At 48.5% G+C, this 25867-nt stretch overlaps 1 protein-coding gene across 1 annotated transcript in view; it reads left to right on the top strand.

The window, feature by feature from the left end:
* Positions 1 to 25867, top strand: part of ITGAE (integrin subunit alpha E) — a 771961-nt gene that overhangs the window by 142940 nt on the left and 603154 nt on the right. The window contains exon 7 of the mRNA XM_086955032.1: positions 9603 to 9698. Coding sequence (XP_086811158.1) covers positions 9603 to 9698 — 96 coding nt within the window. The remainder of the gene's footprint in view (positions 1 to 9602; positions 9699 to 25867) is intronic.

Genomic DNA, 25867 nt, shown 5'->3' with positions numbered 1-25867 from the left:
TATGATTGTAAAATAGATTTTGAACCAGGTGCTACTCTGCCATGCAGTCAGGTTTACGCCTTGACAGAAAAGGAACATCGGCATCTGAGGGAGTATATCGACAAGTATTTGGCTAACGGGTTTATTCGCCCCTCTCAATCCCCGTATCTTTGCCTCTATTTTTTGTGCCCAAGAAGGAAGAGGGTGAATTGAGGATGTGCATAGACTATCGTGCCATAAACAGAATAACCTAGAAGAATCGATATCCGCTTCCACTTATCTCAGTCTTGTTGGATCAGGTAAAAGGGGCTAGGATATTCACGAAGTTGGATTTAAGAGGAGCTTACCAACTCATTCGAGTAAGAGAGGGCGATGAGTGGAAGACGGCTTTCAGGACTCGTTTTGGGTGATTTGAATACCAGGTGATGCCCTATGGGTTATGTAATGCTCCTGCACCATTTCAACACTTCATCAATGACGTACTTAGGGAATACATCGACCAATGCGCACTTGTGTATGTAGATGATATACTAATCTACTCAATTGATACCCAGGAGCATCAGAAACAGGTTCGAGGGGTTCTACGGAAACTTCAGGAGAATACAATATTTGTCAAGTTGGAGAAGTGCGCCTTCAGTGTCACTCAAGTGGAATTTTTGGGTTTCATGATTTCACCATCTGGAATCAAGATGTACACACGTAAGATTCAGGCGGTACTTGAATGGAAGTCACCAACCAGTGTCAAGGAGGTGCAAGCGTTCATCGGGTTTGCCAACTTCTATCGGAGGTTCATCAGTGAAGTCTCTCGACAAATTCTGCCTCTTACTCGACTATTAAAGAAAGGAGCACGTTTCGAATGGTCCGAGGAAGCAGAGTTAGCCTTTAAGTCCTTGAAGTGTGAGTTCACCTCAGCACCCATCCTTCTTCACGCAGATCCAATGGAACCTTTTTATGTCGAAGCAGATGCTTCGGATCTTGCAGTAGGAGGAGTGCTTTCTCAAGGAAACAAAGAAACAGGCCGGTTGCACCCAGTGGCCTACCGTTCGAGAAAATTAACGCCTGCAGAAATCAACTACACAATTACGGAAAAGGAGCTGTTGGCAATAAAGGATGCCTTCAAGGAATGGAGGCATTATCTCATGGGAGCTCACCATGTAGTTACAGTCTATACTGACCATCGCAAGTTAAAATTCTTGAAGTCAGCCAGAACTCTAACTCCTCGACAACTTCGTTGGTCGCTGTATTTTGCTGACTATGATTTCGTAATAACTTACAGGCCAGGAACTCAAAACGGAAAGGCAGATGCCTTATCACGAATGGGAACTGGTGAGGAGAAGCATCAAACAAACATTCAAGAATCATACCAGACTCTAAGATAATTGGTGCCACCGATACCCTGAGCTTCAAGGAGCAGGTTGTCCAGGTCTTACCTCCAAAAGAAATGCAGGAGTGGGCTCAGCAAGAGAAAGGAAGTGAAGTTTTCAATGATTTGCCTTACAAAGAAGGAGCATTGTATTTGCCAACTCCAGCATTGCAGACGTAAGCCTTGCGTGAATGTCACGATCATCTGTTAGCGGGACATAAAGGAGAGTTCAAGACGGCGGACCTAATAAAACGAAAATATTGGTGGCCACAAATGACTAGGGATATTGAACACTATGTAAAAACCTGTGAGATATGCGCTCAGGGAAAATCAGAACGGCAAGCTCCCAAGGGATTGTTGCAGCCGCTACCCGTTCCTTCCTTTCCTTGGCACACTGTGACTCTAGATTTAATCACTGATTTACCATCTTGTCAAGGGTTCAACACAATCCTAGTGGTAGTAGATGCATACACGAAAATGACACATTTTGTGGCCTTAAAGGGAATTCCAACAGCGAAACAGTTAGCTACTTACTTTAGTACACAGGTAGTGAAATTGCATGGAATCCCTAAGGTTATTATACCTGACCGAGGAACCCAGTTTGTCTCCCATTTCTGGAGGGCCTTTATGAAGAGTTTAGGAGTAGAGACACGATATTCCACTAGTTTCCATCCGGAAACGGATGGACAAACTGAAATTGTGAACCAGGAGCTGGAACAATATCTAAGATTATTCTCTTTGAAACAGAGCGGGGAATGGCCAGACTACCTGTGGACTGCAGAATTTGCTTTTAACAATGCTAAGAATGTGTCCACTGGGTATTCTCCGTTCTATTTGAATTACGGGAGACATCCTAATTCCTCAGTTTAGGATTTTGAGAGCCCAGTCCCTGCAGTTAAGGATTTAGTGTCTCACCTAAGTTTAGTTCATAACTCTGCATCCAAGAACCTAGAACAGGCTAAGGAAAGGTATAAGATGTATGCGGACAGAAAAAGAAAAGAACCTCCTCCTCTGGAGGTGGGGAATGAAGTCTGGTTGAATACCAAGAATCTTAGATTAAAGGGCAATCGAAAATTTCAACCAAGATTCATTGGCCCTTATCCCATAGCGGAGCAAGTGAATCCTGTAACATACAAATTGACATTGCCACCAAAATTCAAGATTCACCCAGTGTTTCATGTCTCTCTATTGAAAAAATCTGCACCAAATCTACGAAAAGAATCCATTCCACAGCCGATTCAGTTAGAAACTGGTTTGGAGTTTGAGGTCAAAGAAATCCTGGATTCGAAGCTTGTGAGAGGTAAATTGTATTATCTGATCGACTGGAAAGGCTATGGGCCAGAGGAGTGGTCTTGGGAACTTGATTCAGATGTCCATGCTCCTAGGCTAGTCAAACTTTTTCACCAACGGTATCCCACCAAGCTAAGGTTGGGAGGACCATCTTTGGTGGGGGGTACTGTCAGGATCCCAAATGACCCAGAACCAAAATTTAGAAAAGTGCACGGTACCAATTGGAAAAGAGAGCTGAGGAAAACACTTCCTTGGTCAACTCTGTGGCATTTGCGTAACCTTAAGATGGCCGCCAGGGAGCTGGGGTCAGCTGTCTAGTTATCAGCGGTCGTCAGCAGGGAGCTTAGGTGACGCTCGCGCACCTGGGGAAGTGCGCACTTCACTGAAGTGATTCCCGTGACTGTAAGACCTTTTTCGAGCGTCCGTAGAATTTTGGTGTAAGGGATATAAAAGTATTATTTAGAGATAGAAACCTGAGGCAATTCGTTCCTGGAAATTCCCGAGGGTTAGCAGTATCAGAGTGAGCAGGAAACGCTTTTGACAGGGCTTCTTTCTACACGGAGCTTCGTGTGCCGACACATTCCAGTGACCTGTCAACAGAGAGCAAGGGAAGACAAGCTTAGGGGCCGATTATGATCGCGGACGGACTTGCGTCCGTCCGCGATCATTGAGGAGGAGGGGACATCCGCATGGGCTGCGGAGTCCCCTCCTGTGCGATTAGGATGTGACCGCCAGGGTGGCGGTCACATCCTCTATTTTTAACATTGCGGCGGGTGCTGCACCCGCGGCAATGTTAAAAATGCACGCATTGCATTTGCATGCAGAAAGAGGCAGGCACCGCGCGGTGCCTGCCGCTTTCTGCATACAAATGCAGGGGGGTACCATAGATACCCCCCATGTGCACCCCCACCCCCCTTCACCTAGGGGGCCCGCAACGGGCCCCCCAAGTGAAGTTACACATGCTTTTCCATGGCGGAAAAGCCGCCGCGGAAAAGCATGTTTGCAGGCACATACTAATCTGGCGGACGGTGTCTGAGAGACACCGTCACCAGATTAGTGCTTTTCCTCCGCGGTTGTAAGCCAACCGCGGAGGAAAAGCTGCGGACGGAAACCAGGACCCACCAGCCATCCTAATGTGGCGGTGGGTCTTTGGTGGGTCCGCTGTGGATTTTCCGCATCCTCCGGGCCGGCGGTGGCTTCCGCCGGCCCGAGGATGCGGAAAATCCGCAATCATAATGAGCCCCTATGTGTTTAATAGTTACATGACAACGGAAAGGGATAATTGTCGAACGCTAGTTTGTTGAATACTAAGGAAACATATACTCACCAAGAAGTCAGAGTTAATCCGCATCTAGAAAGGAAAAGAAAAAAGAAAGCAATAGATTCATGTCAACAAAAAGTAATAAATATTGAGTTTTTTTTTTCTCAGAACAAAAAATATTGAGTTTTTTAAATTTTGTTGAAATCATAAAAAAGAAATACTCACCACGAAGTTAGAGTAATTCAGCACCTAGAAAGAAAAGGAAATAAAAGCTTGATGTAAGAATACAGTAGAGATTCAGGAAAAATAAGAGACTTATAAATAAATGTTGAAGAAGAAGATTTACCTAGTTCCAGCTGAGCAACTTGGGAATCTAAAAAGAAAAAGCAAGAAGTTAACGATGAACAAGAAAACACATACAGAATTCAATCAGATATAAAAAGAGAATCCATATTAAGGCAACACACAGCATAGAGTCTGGTAGGTTCCTCAAATAATAAGACACATTTAAATAGAGTAGGTGGAAAAGCTAGGAATTAATCTTGTTAACTATTTTCCAGATGTAAAAGCCAACCATCTAGCAAATAAGAAAAGAAACACATCAAACTCCATGAAGAGAAGCAGGTCACTATAGGACCTAGGGTAGGTAATCACTTGAGAGACAATAGGGAAGAGACAGAGTAGTTAGATAGGGTAAGACTTATAATTGTTGTATATGCTTAGTTTCCTTAGGTATCTTCGGAAGGCGGATTGATAGCTGACGGAAGACCCTGACAGGAAATCCGAAGGTTCAGGACCAGTCTCTTCAATTGTTCTTTATTATTTTATCCAATTTTCCCCCTTCCCCCTTTCTAATTGATTAGCGTCATGATAGCATTCTGGCTCTGATTGATTGGAAGTGGGAGTCGGGAAGCTAGCATCTTCTGTTCCCGTGCAAGTACTAAAGAACAGGGATTGGTAAGCAGTGGCTCTGACATCTGCAGATGTGCGTCCCCGGTTCCAACAGCGCTTCGTATAGTGTGGTGTCAGAGACCCTTGCAACTATGGCCGAGGCTGGTATCATGAAGGGAGGTTACATGGCACTGGTGTACCCACCCTGGTACAAATTTCAGGCCTGTAGCTAACATACATGCCCTCAATGACGGCTCCTGCGGTGCAGTGCTGGAAGCCTGTACCTTTCTCTGTGGGCTACGCTGTTTTATTGGTGCTGCGCTGCTGGACTGCGTCTGTGGCGTTGGGGTCCGTGGCCCCTTGCTCCGCATTCTGCTCGGCTGCTCAGTGTCTGAGTCCTTCTTCTTCTGCTGCAGGGGTTTGTGCCTGATGCAATGTGGTTCTCCTTCTGCCTGGTGCCTCTGCATGTGTTGAGAGAGGGGGTAGTCTCCCGGCTACTGTGGTCGCCCGCGCGGCTGGGGTTTGTGTCTCGGCTGTGTCACCCTTCTTCCTGTGTTTCTGATCCTCTGCTCCTCTGGATTGCTTCCCGGCCCCCTCTCTCCTGCTGGCAGGAGGTTAGCGGGGGGGTGGGTGCCCAATGGTGTCTGCGGTGGCGCCTCCTTTTCTGTGGGGGTGCCGGTCCGCCTGCTCTTGTTTTGGCGGGGTGGCCATGTTGGGTGGCCGTGTCTCCTGGTGTTTGTTCCTGGGGCCTCCTGCTTTCGCTGCCTGTCCTCTCTGCCGCTGCGCTGTATCCTCGCTTCTGCCCTCGGGCGTTGGTCTGCGGGGCTGGGGTTCTTCCCTGTTTGGGCTGTTCTTCGTCCTTGGCTCCTGCCTCCTGGGTGTTCCGGGTGGTTGGGCTGCTGTGCTGGTGTGTGCAGTACTGCGGGTGTTTTGGTTTCCTGTGGGTGCTGTCTTTTTTTGGTCTTGTTTCTCCTGCGGGGGCCTGGTCGCCAGTCCGGTTCTCTGTTTCGGCTGCCTTCAGCTCTTGGGCTGCCTCAGGCTGCCAGGGCTGGCGCAGTACATCCGCTGCCGCTTGCAGCGGGTCTGTGCTGGCTTGTCCCCTTGGCGCGTTCCCTCCTGGGCTCCCGTGTTGTGCTCCGTGGGGTGCCTGTGGGCTTTGTTGCTCTTTGCGGCTTTGCCTCTGCTGTGTGTGACCTACCTGGTTGGCGTGTCTAGGGTGCGTGGTTCTCTCTTGGCTGTCGGCTCGCTTGTGCTTGTCCCCTCTTGGGATCCTTGTCCTACCGGGGTTCTGCCCGCTTTTCTGTTGTTCCTGTGCTGTCCTGCTCCTCGGAGTGTTGTTGGTGCATTTGCGGTGTGAGTCGGCTCTCCCTTCCCAGGGGTTATTGCCCGAGCTGCGGGCTCTGTTCCTCTGCTGGCGTCCAGTTCGGCTGGTTTGTGTACCCTGCTTGGCTGTGTTGTGGATTCTCTTCTGGTCCCCGTTTGGCGGTTCGGCTCTCTTTTGGGTACCTCCGCTTCCTGGCTTCTGCGGCCTCTCTTCAGGGTTGCTCCTTCTGTCCGTTGGAGTTCGGTGTCCCCTTCTTTTCTGGGGTCTAGTCTCCCTGGGGTTCTGGGGTTGGCGTTTGCTGAGAGGCTTCTTTATCTGTTGTTGTCTCCTTTGCAGCCTTTGTGTTCTCCTTCCACCTCCCTGGGGTTCCCGGTGTATGCTTCTGTTGCTTTGTGGGGGGATGGCTGGGTGCTGTCTTCTGCTTCTTGCCTCTTCCTGGCTGGGTGCTGTTGTCTTTGGTTGCTCCTGGCTCTGGCTGTTCGTGGCTTCTTGGGTTTCCTTGGTGTGGCCTTGTGTTCCCGTGCTTCTGTTGCGCCCCTGCTCTGTATCCTGGGCTTGCCTTTTGCTTCTTTCGGTGGGTCCTGGTCGCCCCTCCTGATTCCGCAGTCGGGCTTGCTCTCGCCTTGTCTCTGTGGTTCCGCTTGTTTGGGCCTAGTTTGTTCCTGGTTGGGTCACCTTAGGTACCTGTGGCTGTCGGTTTCTCGGCTCCCTTTCCTTTTGCGTCCCCCCCAGGGTGTGTTTCCGGTGGAGGTTTGCATTTTGGTCCCCCTCTGCTGGGGTTTTCCAGCTTCTGCTGGTTTTTGGTGTCTGTTAGTTGCCCTTTTTTTCAGGCTTGCTTCCTTGCCTGCGCTCTCTCTGTGGGTCCTGGCGGGGCGTTCTCTTGGTGTCCGGCCGTGTACTGGTGGGTCCTTCTGGGCCTGCTACTGCCAACGGCCCTCTTCGCGGGCTTGGTTCGCCTCTGGTTCCCTTGTCCAGTCCTGTGTGGGGTCCTTGTGTTCAGTGCTTCTGGGTTGGCATGTCCGAGGTCGCCTCCTGTTGCTCCTGGTCTGCCGGCTTCCTGCTGGCTTGGTGTGAGCTCTGGCTGGGCCTCCTTGTCTTGCTGGGCTTCGGGGCGTGTTTTGCTGGGTGTTCCTGGTTCTTCCTGGTTCTGGTGCCCTGGCTCGCTCCTGTTTTTTTCCCTTGCTTCTCCGGGATCTGTTCCCAGTGTGTGTCTGTTTTGGTGCCCTCCCCCTCTTTGGCTGGGGTGCGGTTCTGTGGGGTTCCTCTTGTCCTCCCTCCTGGCTGCAGGTTGTCCAGGCTCTGCTGCTGCTTGGCCCTCTGCCTTCTCTGCTTCCTTTGGTTTCCGTTTTGTTGGTTTCCAGTGTTTTGTTTTTCTTCCGGCCTTCTGACTGGTTCTGCGGTGGGATGCTGGGAGTCTCTGTCGACCTCCATGCCCTTTCCTTTGCCATGGGCTCTGCATGGGCTTCTTTCTGGGGCTGGTTGGGTCTGTGGGTCCTCCTGCCTGAGTGGGGGGTGGGTTGCTTGGATCCGGTCCTGGCTTCCTGGTTCCTGGTTCGTTTGTTTACTGGTTTTTGCTCTCTCTTGGCTCCTCTTCGGAGTTGGCTGGGTGGGTCCTGGTGCTTTTCTGGTCTGGGTGCTGTGTGCCCTGGGGCCTTTCCATTGCTCCGGCCCTTGCTGAGTGCTTCGCGTGGGTGTTGGGTGCCTTTACGGTCCTCCGTCTTGTTGGCTTTTGTTGTTGTCTGGTCTCTGTGTTGCGGTTCCGTTTCGGTTCCGGGTTGCTTCCTCTGTTCTGCCTGTTCTGGGTTTTTGGCCTCCGTGTTCCGTTGGCGGACTTTTTCCCTCTGGGGCTTTTTGGGGTTCTGTGTTTGGATCTTTGTCTCCTTCCTTATCCTTTTTGGTTTGGTTGGGGTCTGGCTCCTGTTCTGTTCCCGGGCTCTTGCTGGGGCGCCCCCCTCTGTGTTGGCTGCTTGATGGTTGTCGTTTGGTGGCCCCGGTGATGCTGGCTTTTCTTCCCCAGTCCTGGCCTCCTCTGCGGGGTTTCCTTGGCTTCCTCCTCTGTTCTCTCTACTGGCCGGGTCGTTCTGCTTGGTTGGATGGGCCAGTTTTTGGCCTGTGCCTGCCTCATTCCTTGTTGGTCTGGGGGCTTGGGCCTGTTACCTGGCTGGGCTTCTTTCTTTGGCCTTCTCCAGGGCGGTCGGGTTTGCTCGGTGTCTGTGCGAGTGCCGGGTCCTGGTGGGTCTGGGCTAGGCGGGCTTGTCCGTCTTTGGCCGTGTCCTTTTGGCCTAGTTGTTCTGTCTCCTGTTTCTTTGGTTGGCGGACTCCTCGGTGTGGCCCTGGCCTTCTGTTTTTTTCTTGATTGTCTCCGGTCCTTGTTTTGGCCCTGCTGTCCTGTTCTGGCTTGTTGGCCGGTTGCTTCCTGCGGTCCCCCTTCCCTCCTTCTCGGTGCTCCCTTGGGTTGCTGCATTTGGTGTGGTTTCATGGGTGTGCTTGTGGTTTCGGAAGGCCGGGTTTATGCTTTGGTATTATCCACTATGTTATGAATGGGACGAGGACATAAGGGACCTGGGGGTAATGCTCTATCACTTACCGCTAATCTTCATTACTCCGGGTCCCGTTGTCCTCGTCCCATTCATACGCCCCTCCCTCCCTCCCGGGAGCCGGTCTTCCTGTCCGGGCTTGGTTGTACAGACGGGATGCTGGGTAAATACTGCTTATGTACTCCCAGTGGGAGGGGCAGTATTAGAGTCCCAGCATGCCTCTGCTCTTTTTTTCTGTCGGGAGATGGTTATCTCCACTATGTTAATGAATGGGACCAGGACAACGGGACCCGGAGTAATGAAGATTACCGGTAAGTAATAGAGCAATACATTGCTCACAATAACTTTTATGCTAGTTTCCTTGCATTCCACATTTTTAAATGCCGGATCTCTTCTGAGAATATACTAAGCTGTAAAACCTTATTACCAGTCCCTGTGTACCATCTTTTCTTTTACTTGTTCCTTACTATTTCTAATATGGGCACAGCTCTTGAATTTGACAAGCATGCACCTAAAACAGGGACACAGGCTTCCAGGTTTCAGACCATAGCAGACGGCCATACTCTGTACACAGGGGCTACTGGGCATCCTGCAAGGCCATACGTAAGTCTGTGCGGGAAGGTATGCCTTGCTATCTATCGCTCAGGTTCCACCTGCTGATGTCTCTGGCATCTAATAATCTTCGTTCCAGGTTCTTAACTCTCCTAGTGCCGTGATAACCCTTGGAATGAGTGTCGTGCTCTATAAAAAATGTAAACAAAAGAAATATGGTTGCATAGCTTAGAATAACGGGGGTATAAGAATGTTTTTTTAGGTTTTGGATTGTAACCATAAAATTCCTACAACTGAAGTTTTGTTGGTGCATTTTCATTGATTATAACTTAAAAGTATATTGGCTGAGTTTAAAATTGTTCTTTGATTTTGAAAATGAAGGTGTGTGTCTGTTCTTTGTTTAAGCCACATTCTCCAGATTTGGAGGGGTAAACCGGATCAGTGATGCCCATGGAAATTTCAATAACAATAATAACGTTGGTGAAGAGGATGACGATGACGGTAAGTGTTGGCTGTTGTTGAGTGTTTTACCAGTACTAAATAAAAGTGAAGTTATGACTCATTTTGGATGGAAGGTGCTGACATCAAATTAAAGTTGCATGATTGAATAAGACTTGGGTTAGGCAGATGCTAGTTATCAGCATATCAGGTAAAAGACAGACTCAGTAGACTTTCCAGCAGGCTTGGAACATGCGAAACATCAGGATCAGTTTGCAGTGTCCCCCCACTTTTTGCCACCATCATGACTACTGGGTGCTGGTTTTATGACTCTGATGGTGCACTGGGCTCTGCTAACCAGAACCAGGGCCTGTGCTCTTATTAGAAGAATGTGGTTAGGTATAACTATAATTGGCAATGACAGACCTCTGTAAGTCCTTGGTATATAATAAGGCAAGGGGGATTCAATCTACCTATAGGTTTCTTGTATGTAATAAGGCAGGGAGGTAAGACCTCTGACCCTCGGTTTAGGTCCACTCTCTCCCCGTAGCTCTGCTGTGCCGTCTCTTGCCTCCAGACCCCATCCTCCTCCTTGGGAGGTTTGTGGCTGCTGCCCACTTCTGCGCCTGCTGCCCACTCCAACTGGGCCTAGACAGCCTGCAACCACCGTAACCTTTCTCAGCCGTTTCGTTTCTTAATTTTTCCCTGTTGTGCTACTGTTATTGTGCCCATCTGTGTCTTGCTCTAATTCCACCACTGTTTTTATTTTCTCATGCCTGCCTGTTCCTTTTGGCTTTCGTCCCTGCTGCCCCTGCAGCCCCTCCCCCCCTAAATTCTCCCAATCCAGCCTCTCCTCCCTCCCACCTCTCTACTTAATGGCAGATGCTGTGCGGTCACGCAGCGGACGCTCGCAGCGGGCTCACCAAAGGCAAGCCCTTCTGTACCCGTCTGTGACCCGACTGCGGCCAGCGCCAGGAACCCTGGACTTCCCGCTACCCTGCGCTACAACACCATCACCTTCCTCGCATTCAACCCTGGAGGAAATACAGAATGCCAACAGGCCTCGTTAAACACGACCCATGGCCAGTTCTCCTGCCTCCACTGCCACCAGACACTCACTGCCACTCCAGACTCCAACACCGCCAGCGCCAGAACCGCCGACATCCTAAAATGCATCCTCCTCAACGTACGCTCCGTACACAAACATGCCATGGAAATCTGGAATCTACTTGACATCGTCTTCTTCACAGAGACCTGGACCAACGCATCGTCTGCCACCAACATCAGCACTCTGCCATCCCAGTCAGATGCAAGATCCAGAGGAAAGACTGCCTCAACCACCCAGGAGGGGGCCTCGCCATCACCCATAAGAGCACCCTCCGCCTCACCACCTCCAGCGAAACCTTCCCCTCCGCCGAACACCTGCACTTCCAGATACACACTACCCCGAAGCCACACTCCGAGGAAACCCTGACCACCACCATCACCGCCTTCATCACACCCCTCTCCATCGCCTCAACAAACTACATACTCATTGGAGACCTCAACTTCCACCTCGACATCCCTAGCGACCCCAACTCCACCATCCTTCGTGACAACCTCGCCAGCATGGGACTGAAACAACTCGTCAACACACCGACCGACAGAGCAGGACACACTCACGACCCCATCTTCGTAGCAAGAAACAGCTTCCAATTCAGCCACACAACGCAGCCGTCTTGGGCCAACCACCACTGTGTACACTTCGCCATCAACAAACCAAGGTACCCAAACCAGCCCCACGCCCCCACAAAGGAAGTGAATCAGGGTTACTGACGACCAACTTAACTCCACCCTCACCGAGACAACCACCCCTGGGCACCCGATGCAACGACGCAGCCAGAGAACTCCACACCTGTATCTCCGACTGCGCAGACGAGCTCACCCACTGCGCAACCCTGACAGACAACACCCCAGGAAAGCCACCTGGTTCACCACCGCTCTCCAAGAAGCCAGACGCACCTGCAGATGCCTGGAGAAGAACTGTAGAAACACCAAGACAACCAAAAACTACGCCACCTACAAGGACGCCATGACGGACTACCACAACCAGGTCAGAGCCACCAAGAGGAACTTCATCCACAACAAAATCCTGGCCAACTCCACCAACTCCAAGGAACCTTTCAGTGTCATTCGAGAATTCAGCACCCCACGCAGCAAAGCCACAGACATCACCCCATCCCAAGACCTCTGCGACAAGCTTTGAACCTACATCCACTACCAGATCAAAAATCCTCTACGACAACTTCATCGACCATCCACTGTAGAGGTGGACCTCAGCAAGGTCTACCAGTGGTAGGGGTTCACCCTTCTCTGCACGCAAGTTCTCAGACCAGTAAATAGAAGTTGGCACAGAAGCTGAAATAGTAAAAAGATATTTTATTAACCTCATGAAGTGGAATTACATTCACACAACACCCTTCGGTAGAGTATGAAGTAGCACAAGGAGTAGAAGAACCATGAGTCTTTTATACCCACACAGGAGCTCAAAAGAAGATGGTATAAGCACACATAGGAGAGTTACATACATAAATGGTCACACAGAAATGCACAGTCAATAAAGAAGGAGGAGTTAACAGTTGCTGACTTCAGTAGAAACATGCTGACAGTAACAGACTTAAACAGGTGCATGGGCAGCTACAAGCTCAACTGAGCATGTGCAGAGTAGCAGAGGCTAAGTATAGCCAGTCCTTTGAGCAGAGCACAAGGGTAAACGACAGAGAAGAAGGAAAGAGCACATGGCGAGCACATGGCAGACAAAATGGCTGCCGGAAACAAGATGGCTTCAGCTAAATGCTAACATTGATCGCTGCCAATTTTACACACCACCAGGTGCCAGAGATGGCCCCTGCCCCCCAGAAACACCAGCCAGCCCACCATCTCCAACTGGACACTGATCACAGCCGAAGACCACGCCTCGACCATGAGAAGCATCCACTCGGGTCCCCCACTGACCCCTGCCCTCCTCACATCTACCACAGAGCTGTAGCCGCCATCGCACCGGAACTACAAAGCACCATCAACACCACTACTGCTGCTTCTTGACCGTTAGTAGGTTGCCTGCTATTTCTGTTTTGCTTACCTGCACACAATCCCGTTCATGGCTCTATTTTGCTGACTTACACTAGGCTCCATTTTTAAACGTAAAGCTCTTTTTAAAATAGTTTTTTTGCACAACTGTATTTTAAATGGTTCCCGTTTTTTAATATAGTAACTTTGCACTTATCTGTCACTCCTCCCTGAGGATTTCTGGGTCCGCCGCGGCTTTGCCGATTGATGCGGAGGGAAGACCTCGGGAAACACCACTTCCGGGCTCCTACTTCCGCCCAGGTTAGAGGTCCAGTGGCCAGACGTGCCTATTTAGAGGCGCGCTGGGCAGGACGCGCAGCGGTCTCCTACTGCTGCTTCTTGACCGTTAGTTGGTTGCCTGCTATTTCTGTTTTGCTTACCTTCACACAAACCCGTTCATGGCTCTATTTTGCTGACTCGCACTAGGCTCAATTTTTAAAGTAAAGCTCTTTTTAAAATAGTTTTTTGCACAAATGTATTTTAAATGGTTCCCGTTTTTTAATATAGTAACTTTGCACTTATCTGTCACTCCCACTGAGGCTTCCCTGGTCTGCCGCGGCTTTGCCGATTGTTGCGGAGGGAAGACCTCGGGAAACACCACTTCCGGGCTCCTACTTCCGCCCAGGTTAGAGGTCCAGTGGCCAGAAATGCCTATCTAGAAGAGCGCTGGATAGGATGCGCAGCGATAACACCGCTGGCGCGCCAAAGGTGCGCCAAAGGCAAGACCGTCTGCGCCCGTCTGCCCCATGACCGGGCCTAGGGACAGAACCCCTGGCCCAGGGAAGACTAGATTAAGCTATACAGGAGAACGCCTTAGGGCACTTCCTCCACCCAGACAGAAGTCATGTAATTTATTCACGGGGGAAGATCTGTTAAAATATTACTATGCACAATGTTTGGGTGCAAAATAAAGCTACAAAACACATTAAATCATGGTACAGTTTTTCATGCCAGTGACTCAAGTTCCAGGTCCAGTGACCTACAGTTAGCTCTCATTAATGCAAGGTCACTTATAAAGCATAGCTATGAAATAGCTGACCTCATTATTGACAATAAAATAGATGTATTGTTTATTACCGAAACTTGGGGCAATGACACTTCGGATCCCGATTTCAACATTGCTGTCCCTGATGGCTATACAGTGTTTAAGCACGACAGGCAATTGGGTAGAGGTGGCGGCCTGGCACTAATTCACAGAACCGAATTTTGTGCCTAGTGTTCAGTAGTCCGCTCCCCCGATTGCGAGGCCTTTCACTATAAAAATCTCATTCCACGGACAAGACACTTTTAATGGTCTTTTAATTTATCGTCCTCCTGGTTCTAGAATCAACTTTTTAGCAAATTTAAGCCCAGTTGTAGAACTAAGTCTCCAACACAAATGCTTTACATTTTTGGGTGATTGGAATTTTCACCTAGAAATGTTGGCGGACAAAGACACGAAGGATCTTTTGGAGTTGATGTCCGAGTTGGGTTTTTGATAGCTTATTCAAGAACCTACGCATCTAGCAGGTCATACTCTTGATGGTCTTTTCTCCAATAATCCTGCTCTTCATAATATAACTACTCTTCCGCTTACATGGTCTGACCATCATGCTATCCTTTTTGGATATAAGTCCCCTCTAGGAGATTATAGGAGCAGGGCTCCTACCAGTACCACTAGCAGATCATGGCATTGCATTGATCCTCTAACATTGGTAGACCATTTATCCCAAACTCAGCTTGGCCTGGAGTTAAATGCAGAATACTCAGCTATTAAATGGACCTTTTGGCTAGATTCCCACTGCCTTACACGTGCCCCTATTGTGACTACTAATAAAACCAGGAAAATGTTTTCAGCCCCATGGTTTTCTGAAGCCTTAAGATTGGATAAACAGGCTTGCAGAAGACAAGAAAGAGCATGGAGACTAAACTATGAAGCACCAGAAAAAGTCAAGGCCAAGAATTCTGCGATACACTTGCTCATACTTTTAGATCCAAGGTGAATCACATTTTTAATCTACTTGCTTCCTCCAAAACACACGAGAAGATAGGGTAGGAAGACACAGCCAAAACACTCTTTCTTAACTTCACCCCCACCTCAGAAACTCAAATAGGTAAATCCATCTCACGGCTAAATCAGGGTCTCCGGAAGATCCATGCCCCCCTAGAATTTTAAAAAGCATAGGTCATTTTATTGGACCTTATTTATCCAAATTGTTCAACCAAATGTTGGCACAGGGTCCTTCCCTTCTGTTTGGAAACAGACCTGCATCCTTCCTCTTTTAAAAAAATCAAATCTTAATGCAATTGATCCCACCAACTATCGACCCATTGCTAGAATTCCACTACCTGCAAAAATAATAGAGAAGATTTTAAATACAGAACTCTCCGCTTTTATCACCGATACTGAGGTTCTGGACCATAGTCAATTTGGTTTTAGAACCAATCACAGTACGAAAACGGCTCTGATAAAAACTACAGAAGAAATTCGATCTTCTTTGGGTAGCAGTGGGTCAGCAGTTCTCATACTGCTAGACCTATCCGCTGCATTTGACACGGGTGATCACAATCTTCTGGTGCAGCGTTTACAAATTATAGGAATTGGAGGAGCTGCTCTCTCCCTTCTGACTTCTTTTTTGTCCAATAGAACCCAATCTTTTCATCTAGGATATTTTAATTCGACATAGTTTACACTACCTTGTGGAGTCCCGCAGGGCTCCTAGTTGAGCCCCATGCTTTTTAATATCTATGTAACGGAATTGACCCCTTTAATCAGAAGCTTTAATCTGATTCCTGCCTTCTATGCCGATGATACCCAACTGGTTATCTCAACAGTAGACAAGCATAATAATTATTCCGCTAAGCTCCAAGATTGTATGACCCAACTCAGTACCTAGATGAGTGATCACTGCCTGAAATTAAACTCTACCAAGACGGAAGTGATCATGTTTGGGAATCTCTTTCCAGCCTGGTCCCCTGAGTGGTGGCCGGATAATTATTGGCCCCCCTCCTATACCTGTGACTAAACTAAAAACCTAGGAATCATTATAGATGATAAGTTGAGTCTAAAACCTCAAGTATCTAAAGTGGTGTCCTCTGCATATTTTATGCAAAAAAATTTAAGCAAAATATGCCCTTTTATTCCTCTTAAATCCAGAGTGACGGTGGTTACTTCACCAGTCCTACCTAAACTAGATTATTGCAATGGCTTATATATCAACATCCAATCTACTCTTCTCAAAAAATTGCAAACAGTGCAAAATGCCGCTGCAAGACTCGTTTTGGACATACCTAAATATCTGTTGGTTAGAATAGGGATTCAGGACCTTCATTGGCTGCCGGTTGCCCAGAGGGTAAAATTTAAAGCCTTGTGCATAGCTCATAAAGCCCTCCATAAAGAAGGCCCAGCATTTTTATGGGATCTTTTTAAAAGGTATATCCCAAACAGATCCTTGAGATCTGCAAACACCCATCTGATGCCTACGGGCGGAATAAGAAAGGTGAACTGGGGAGGTAGGAGCTTCAGTTATAATACTTCAAAGGAGTGGAATTCTCTCCCCTGACACCTGAGGGAAATTTCAATGCTCCTGGAGTTTAGAAAGCAACTGAAGACATGGCTCTTCTAGTACTATTGATCTGAAACACAGTATGGAGTACTGGAAGCGCCAAGACACCTATGGTATACGCGCGCTATATAAATTGAAAATAACATAATATAACTTTCAAAACAGACACCTTCCCAGACGACTGAAAGCGCACAGAGTCAGACCTCTGCTCAAGAAGCCCACAGCTGACCCCACCGACCTCAAGAACTATCGGCCCATCTCGCTCCTCCCATTCGCAGCCAAAGTTGCAGAGAAAACAGTCAACAGGAAACTGACACGATTCATTGAAGAGAACTCTGTCCTCGACCCGTCCCAATCTGGATTCCGAAGCATTCACAGCACAGAGACCACCCTACTCGCTGCCCCAGATGACATCTGCACCCTCCTGGACAAAGGCCACTCCACAGCCCTCATCCTGCTCGACCTATCAGCGGCCTTCAACACTGTTTCCCACCGCACACTAGTCACCAGACTACATGATGCAGGTATACAGCCCTGGACTGCATCCGATCATTCCCCCCGGTAGAAGCCAAAGGATCATACTCCCACCCTTCTTCTCCGACCCCACGAAAATCACCTGTGGAGTCCCACAGGGTTCATCCCTGAGCCCCACCCTCTCTAACATCTACATTGCCCCCCTCGCAGCCATCGTCCGACAACACGGCCTCAACATCGTATCCTACGCCAACGACACCCAGCTCATCCTCTCCCTCACCAAAGACCCCACCACTGCCAAACTCAACTTCTAGAAAGGAGTGCAAGACGTTGCAGTCTGGATGACCAACAGCTGCCTGAAGCTCAACGCAGAGAAGCCAGAAGTCCTCATCCTCGGTACCACCCCTTCTGCATGGGACAGCACCTGGTGGCTGACTGCCCTCGGAAGCCCACCTACCCCCTCAGACCACGGCAAGAACCTCAGCATCATACTCGACTCATCTCTCACCATGCACCGACAGGTCAACGCCGTCACCTCCAGCTGCTTTAACACCCTCCTCAAGACCTTCAAGTGGATCTCCCCTGAGTCAAGGAAAACAGTCACCCACGCACTAATCACCAGCAGACTGGACTATAGAAATGCACTCTACACCAGCATCAACAAGTCCCTACTCCGCAAACTCCAGACAATACAGAACACCGCCGCCAGGCTCGTCCTCGGCATCCCTCAACACGAACACATCAGTCAACACCTACAAAGTCTCCACTGGCTCCGCATGGAGAAAAGAGTCACTTTCGAGATCCTCACTCCCGCCTACAAATGCCTACACAACAACGGACCCAAATACCTCAACAACAGAATCAACTTCCACATACCCGAAAGAAACCTCCGATCTTCCAAACTCGCACTGGCCAAAACCCAGCGCATTCACAGAGCCAGAGCAGGCAGAAGATCCTTCTCTCACATTGCAGCCAAGACCTGGAACGAGCTATGGGCAGACATCAGATATGCCCCCTCCCTGAACACCTTCAGGAAGACCCTCAAGACCTGGCTCTTTGGCTAACAGATGTGTGGACCCCCCCCCCTTTCCCTCCTCAATGCCTTGAGTCCCTCATGGGTGAGTAGCATGCTTACAAATCCCTGCTTGATTGTTTGGAGGTTTAGAGGCCCAGTAGATTTTCTGCACTAGAGTGTGCACTGCTTTGTTACCTGCTGCCATTTTAAAAGCCAGCCCTATCTTGCTGGCTGCTTTGGCTGCTTTAAAATTTTAATTATATGCAAATTCAACTTTGGAAATAAAGGTACTTCCAAAGTCTCAAACTACCCCATTTCCATACATATAAGTCACCCTTAAGGTCTCTCCTAAGAGCCCCAGTGGTGGGCTGCCTTGTAACAATCGGCAGGGACAATATAAAATATGTTTTATAATCCCTGGCTAGTGAAAAATTGCCAATTAAATTTTTCCCCAATGTAGTGAATAGGCTAACATTGCAATATTTTATTGAAGTAAAAATATTGACAGGAGCCACCTAAAATATACTTCCAGAAATCTAATTAACAGTGAAGATAAACCCAACAAATTGCCACTGTTAGATTTATAATAACTATTACGGAAAATAAGTTATTAAACTTTCATTTCTGTGAGCCAAAATCCATCTTTCCAGATTCCCCCTCCTGATTTGCCAGCCTTTCCCAGGCTGAGCCAGAGCTGCTTGATGGAGTGTGAAGTTTCCTGTCAGAGTAGACAATGGTTTCCTGTGGGTGGAGATCTTTAGCCGCAGAAGCAAAGAGGCAGGAAGAGGGTTGGGGAGCCAAACTAGTCTTCAGAGGCAGAATGACAGTTTGGGACCAGAACAGGCTGACCCTCACATCTTGCACCCCCAGTCACATAGGAACCTCCGTAATTAGATTAGTAAGGGGGTTGAAAGGGCTGTAATAGTTAAACTTAGCCACAACAATGGGTTGGCTTAGCCAGATCTGACGCCAAAGGAGAAACTTTCTCCATTCTGAATGTTAAGAGAATGGTGCTTTCTGGGACAAAAGTATGCCGCACTTTGGAGGAAGTGGTCATACACCTGGGTGGCACCCTGTAGTTCATTGATCAGTGATGCCCACCTGCTTAACACCCATAAACTGTGAATACAAATGGGAGAGCTGGCTGAAACTATAAGTATACGAAGGACTGCCCTGCTGGAAACTTGATCTGCACCCTAACGTTCTGCACTCTGAAGGACTGCCCCTGCTGCACACTCTGAAACTACAGCCCTAAGGACTTTGCCTGCCTTTTCAAGTAATAAGCAGTGGACTCCCTGAAAGCTACAGTTTAACAGAGCCCACCTCCATCATCTCCACCAAGACGTCCCAAGCATGGAGTGCGTCCATTGGACTTTTTAGGATTTGGTCAGGCGCATTGTAGGAATTATGGTCCCAACTAGAATTTGGCAGCGCACTCCACGGAATTCAGTGGAGTCACTGGAGAGTGGAGAACTCCACAGAAGTCTGCATAGTTCCGCGGGAGTATCGCTCACCCACCCCTAATTACAACAATATAAGGGCAATGGATAGAGGATAAAAGAAATTACACTGGTAATCTGGAAGCTACCCTTGTTCTTGGACCTCGTGGGCTGGAGTGGGGGCTGGATGCCCAGGCTCTGTCGGGCCTGAGGGCCCAGCAGAAGATCATGCAGGTCAGCTGCCCCCCAAGCCACCTTATGCAGTTCTGCCCCTTGTGGGTACTGCACACACCAGCTGCTCCATCTTCCACACCTCAGGTGGGGCCTCGGGCTGCTGCATTGTGTCCTGGAGAGTGCAGATCTCCCATGTTCTAGGAGGCATCAGTGGGCTGCGAGTGGCCTGGACACAGGGGAAGAGCCGAGGTCTGGCTGCGGGAGATGGCTAAAGCACAATGGGGCAGCACAGCACAGCAGGTCCATTCCTGGTGGCTCGGTGGTGGCAGTTGCATGTGCTGTGCCTGGGTTTTGCTCCCGGACTCTCTGTTGGTGCTGGTCAGGTACGAGGATGCTGGGTCACCAGGACTCTGGCAGCCACAGACATTAGTAGTAACATCAAAATATGCTTTTTGGAAAAAACCTGCACACAAGAATGTGGTCAGCCCTTAACATTATGAATAGCCCTGAGCAGTCTGTGTCTGTGAAGACTCACAGCAGTAGAGCAATGTGATACTTTACAGTTTGTGAGACCGAGTCCCCTTCTGAAAAAGGTGGAGGGGTGGGGGTTAAAAGAGCTAACAGGGGCTGACAGAGTCTGTCAATTTCCACCAACTTCAAAGCAATTCCTAGCACTCCACAGAAGTAGAGAATGCTTCTGGCCACCAAATGATGCAATGGGTATTATTACATTCACCTTTCATCTGTTGTTGCCAGATTTGGTCCTGTAAATTGAATGATCAGACTTACGGCATCACACTGCACCACACCCTGTGAGTTGCCTGATTGATCTTGTCTTGTTGTCATGCTGGAACACTCATACTGCAAAGTGAAAGAACATCTAAGTGCCTCTGCATGCCGTAACAAGTGAGTACATGCCTGCAAATGTGCTCTTGTGTGCCAGACAAAAAGTATTTCAGCCATGTCAGTGGCTCATTTACAGTTTTATTGATGCCACAACTTGCATGCCAAGATAACACAGAACAATACCATGTGCCAGATCTAACCTCAACATTCTTTGAATTTTTTCGATAGTGTTTTTTTCTCCTGACTTCAAAGTGCACTGTAATGAGACACGGAGCAGCAGCAGCGCTCATGAATGCATGAGGCTGACTAAATGCCAGAAGGCGGTTGATCTCGAAATAAAAGATAACTATATGCCATTGTCCTCCCTAGGAAACTTGCTGAGGAGGCAGACCAATGAGCTAGCACCAGAGTGTATGAAAAGGTATCTTGGAAGGACTCCCAAAAAGGTGGTCTGGGTTCCAACCAGATGAAAGAGTGGGGAAAAAAACCTAAAAAAATAAGGAGTTCTCAAAAGGCTCCGAAATAATTCTCAATGGAGTAGTGGTAACCAGTCCAAGTCTGATACTAAAAAGAAGAGGTTATTTGACAAGCAGACAGTGAGGGTTGTATCCCAATGTATTGGGTGCTACAAATAAGGTCACTACAAGTGAAACTCCAAATGTTACAAGAAGGCACAGCCCCCATCGGAGTGCAGACATTGGGGTTGGCAAGTTTAGCACTTAGGAAGGAGGTATTCACAATTAGCTCTGGGAGACAGACAGAGGCGACTCTAATTTCCCGGGGGGAAAAGAGATGGTGCCAAAACCATATATAAATGCTAATACTTCTAAGTATAGGCAATAGGTGGAGGATCTGTGAGACACAGGAGCCAGTATGACTACTGTCAAGTGCCAGCTAGTGTCAGCAAAACAAGTCCTTTTGAACACATTCTATAAATTCATAGTCCCTGCCATTCGTGAGAGTCATCTACTATTGGCTCTGGATCCCTTTGAGTGGGGAGGGGCTCTCAGGTTCTCTGAAAATAGCTGTGAGCCCTGACATGCCTGTTAGGCAATGAGCTGGAGCACACTGCCTGGAAGGAGATAGAGCTCAGGTCACACATGGAGTTGACAGGATTGCCTGAGTGGGTCTGTATAACCACCTAGTCCATGGCTTCCCGCAAAGGGAGTAAAGGGTGTCTGGACCCTGGAACAATGGCACCAACAATTGCCAAGGTGTTGTACAAGGGGTGTGGGTACCCAGCCCTTAAAGTTCCAACATTGGAGGTTGAGGAAGTTCATGAGGAGGAGGCCCCTGAGCCAACCAGGGAGGACATTGCCTTCCTAGGTGACCTATCTGACCTTGCTAGCTGGCAAGTTGAGGGTGAGGCCACCAGAGAGGAATTCTTCAAAGTGCAGAAGTGTCCCTATGTTGTGACATGCCTCACCCCATGCAGCAGGTGGAGTCTCTGGGGGTCACATTATCTTCTGGGAAAACAATCTTCTCATTAGCGAGCCTAAGACTCTGGGTGCTTGGGGAACCTGTGTGCTTGTGGTCCCCCCATGTTACAGAACCTTCCTAATGGGTTTGTTTCACGATATCCCCCTGGCAGGACATTTATGGCAAGATAAGACCTGCACCAGGGTTGTCTCCCACTTTTATTGGCCCCAAATTAAGATAGCCTCAGTTGCATTCTGCAGGTTCTGTCCCACCTGCCAAGCCAGTAGGAAATCCAGGGCAATAGTAAAACGCTCCCCATATTCCTTTACCTGTTGCTGAAACCCCCTTTGTGAGGGTTGGAATCAGCATCATTTGACCCTTGGACCCCAAAACAGGCAAGACAAAAGGTTAGTCCTGGTCTTGGTGAACCATGCCACCCGCTACCTAGAGGCCATCCCTCTTAAGTCAGTGACTGCCCCTGTAGTGGCTAGAGCTCTTCTGGGAATCTTTACCCATGTTGGATTCCCTAAGGAGGTAATATCTGACACTAACGTCATATCTGCGTACATGAAGTCAATGAGGGATGAGTGTGGTGTAACTTACAAGTTCATCACACCCTATCAACCCCAGACCAGTGGCATTGTGAAGAGATTCAATAAGACCTTGATAGCCATGAATAAGGGCTTGCCTGAGCCCATGAGGCATAATTGGGATGTCCACCTGCCATGCCTTCTCTTTGCCCACAGGGAGGTGCCACAGAAATGAGTCTGATCCACCTCTTTGAACTCTTCTATGGCCACCCTCTTTGGGGACCTCTGAACCTTATCAGGGAGGGGTGGAAGCAAACTCCCAGGAAACCCCCTCAGATGTGGTTGATTACACGCTGGCCCTCTGCAACCAAATGCATCACTTCTGAAAAAAAGGCAAAAGGTAACTTTTAGGCCAGTGAAGAAGCCCTTAAGTTCTGGTAATACCAAAAGACCACTCTGGTGGAGTTACAACTTGGCTAGAAAGTATGGGTCATTGAACCAGTAGAACCCAGGGCTCTCTAGGACCTCTGGACCGGCCCATTCAAAATCAAGGAGCTTTCGGGGGAGTCTACCTTCTTGGTAAACCTCCAGCCCCTAGGAACCACTTAAGGGTGCTCCATGTGAACAGACTCAAGCCTCACTTTGACAGGTCGAAGTGAGCATGCTCCTTGTGACAAAGGAGGGGCTGGAAGAGGAGAGCGAGCCTCTTCCTGACCTCCTCTCTGCACATGAACATGATGGGTCAGTGGGGGGTGCAAGACTCTCTTTCACCTTGACTCACAACAACAGAATGGCTGTTGCCAGTTTCTGGGACAGTTTGCCTCACTGTTCTCACTCACCCCTGGACTCACACATATGTGCTTCATGATTTTGACACTGGACACTGTCCACCTGTGAAGAACAAAATGTACAGTTTGTATGGCAGGGTGAGGGCCAGCGTCAAAGAGGTAGCCTCCAAGATGTTAGCATTAGTTGTGAATGAGCCCTCCAACAGTCCCTGGTCCAGCCCTGTGGTGCTGTTATCAAAGGCTGCCCCACCGGTGGCCAATACAGAACTCCATGTCTGGGTGAACTACAGAGGACTCAATTCCATCATAAGGACTGACACACCCCTCCCCCGACCTGTTGAGCTGATTGACAGGCTTGGCGCTTCCAAATTCCTCAGTACCTATGGTTTAACATCAGGGTACTGGCTCTGACTGAGGGGAGCAAAGAGAGGTCAGCATTTTAAACCCCATAGGGCCATTTCCATTTTCAGGTGATGCCCTTTAGCTTAAAAAATGCCCTTTTCTACCTTCCAAAGTTTGGTTAACGGGATCCAGGCAGGTAAGGCGGCCTACTTTGAAAACATCGCTGTCTACAGTCCCAGCTGGGAGCAACACCTGCATTACCTTTGCAAGGTGCTGCAGACCCTCCAACAGGCAGGCCTGGCCATCAAGGCCGGTAAGTGCTAGATTGGGCAGGGTTCTGTGGTGTACTTGGGTCACCTGGAAGGTGGGTGCAAGGTACAGCCCCTCCAGTCCAAGATTGAGACTATCGGGCCAGGCAACCACCTAAAACTCAGACAGAGGTGAGGCTCTTCCTGGGCCTCACAAGATACTGCATATGATTCATTAAGGGACGTGGCACCATTGTGGCCACCTTAACAGAACGTTCATCTAAGAAGCAGCCCAGATTTGTGATCTGGACAGAGGCTTGTCAGAAAGCCGTTCATACCCTCAAAGAAATCAGGAGTACAGCACCTTTACTCAAGGCACCTGTATTCTCCACACAATTCATAGTTTATACAGCCACTTCAGGGCATGGCATAGGGGCAGTCGTAGCACAAATGAATAAGGGGGCCCTAGACCAAACTTTAGCCTTCATTATTAGGAGGTTACTTCCACTAGAGCAGAGGTGGAATGCCATTGAAAGAGAAACTTTTGCTGAAGTTGAGATCATCTGTTAAAAAAGTCCCTCTCTGCAGGGTAACCCTGAAACGTTTTGCCCTCCTCCTCCACTTTTTGCTGAAATTGTTTTTGCTGGCCTTAGATCTCTGAGCACTATACCACTACTAACCAGTGCATGTGCTCTCTCCCTAAAACATGGTAACAGTGGGTTATTCCCAATTGGCATATTTAAGTTACTTGTAAGTCCCTAGGAAAGTGCATGCATGTGCCCTGGACCTTCAAATTAAATACTACTAGTGGCCTTGCAGCACTGCTTGGCCACCCCCTTAAGTAGCACTCTATTCATGTCTCAGGCCTATAATTGCAGAGCCTGTGTGTGCAGATTACACTGACATTTCAACCTGGCAAAATAAACCTTCTGCCAGGCCCAAACCTTCACTTTCTATACATATAAATCACCCAAAGGACACTGGATAACCCAGAGGGCAGGGTGCAATGCATTTAAAAGGTAGGGCATGTATTTGTAAGTTTTACGTGTCCTGCTAGTACACAACTCTCAAATACATTTGCCATTACTGCAAGGCCTATCTCTCTCATAGGATAAGATTGGGATTACGTTATTACACTTTTTAAGTTAATTCCGAATTGTGAATAGATATTTTCAAGTCTAGTGTCTAGTAAAATCCCATCTTATGGTGAATTTAGATTTTAAATTGCTGTTCTGAATTAGCACTTTTACAAAGTTGGCATTTTCTTCTTTTAGTCATTTAGGGCCAGATGTAGGTAGCCGAATACGGCCGTTTCTGACCGGTATTATGGTTTTCAGATGTAGGGCATGCATTTACAGAATCGGTATTTTACCGATTCTGTATTTACCGAATCGGTAAAATTACCGAATCGGTAAATACAGACTCGGTAAAATACAGATTCTGTAAATGCAGATGTAGCTGGCACATGTCAGAGTGTCACAGGGCTTTAAGATTCGGTATTTTACCACCCAATCCAAATGGGTGGTAAAATACTGAATACAGGTGTGCATGCACATCTGTGCATGCACACCTGTGCAATGTGACACACAGACATGCCCTTAGGGCATGTCTGTGTGCCACATGGCACACAAGTCCGGAATTGGGGTGCTAGAGGGTGTCAAAGTGACACCCCCTACACCCTTGCAAAAATCGGTAATTACCGAATCGGTAAATACTGATTCGATAATGACCATTGATTCCTATGGGCTTCAATGCCCATAGGAATCAATGGGCTTTATCGATTTGGTATTTACAGAATCGGTAAATACCGAATCTTAACGATTTGGTATTTAGCAAATCTGAAATACCTACACCCCCCCCTCCATTTTACCACTTCTTAAATACCGAATCGGTATGATTCGGTATTTAAGAAGTGGTAAAATGAACTTACCTACATCGGCCCTTAGTGTATGCTGCCTTTTTCTGTTACATGCCTGGGGAGGGTGACAGCTGGGCTTTGTGTATATCTACTAGACAGCCAAACACAATAGGAGCTTAGGGGTGACTCAATGGGCCCTCCTGGTAGGATATGAATGAGGAGCTGGGCACAGCCTCGCAGCTATATCAGAATAGGCTGTGTCTTGTCCCCACACAAAGGGCTGCTTACCTCCCTGTAGTGAGTGTGGAGATAGGGCAGGAAGGGAGGACCTATGTGTAATTCAAAGACATGCCTTCGAGTCCCCCCACTTCAAAGGCACAACTGGCATAAGTACTGGACATCTGATACCACCCCTTCAATACACTTCTGGGTTTCTGAAATCTCTG

The sequence above is a fragment of the Lissotriton vulgaris genome, chromosome 2_1, assembly GCF_964263255.1.
Source record: "Lissotriton vulgaris chromosome 2_1, aLisVul1.2, whole genome shotgun sequence".
Classification (NCBI taxonomy): domain Eukaryota; kingdom Metazoa; phylum Chordata; class Amphibia; order Caudata; family Salamandridae; genus Lissotriton; species Lissotriton vulgaris.
This window is presented reverse-complemented; position numbering and strand designations above follow the sequence as displayed.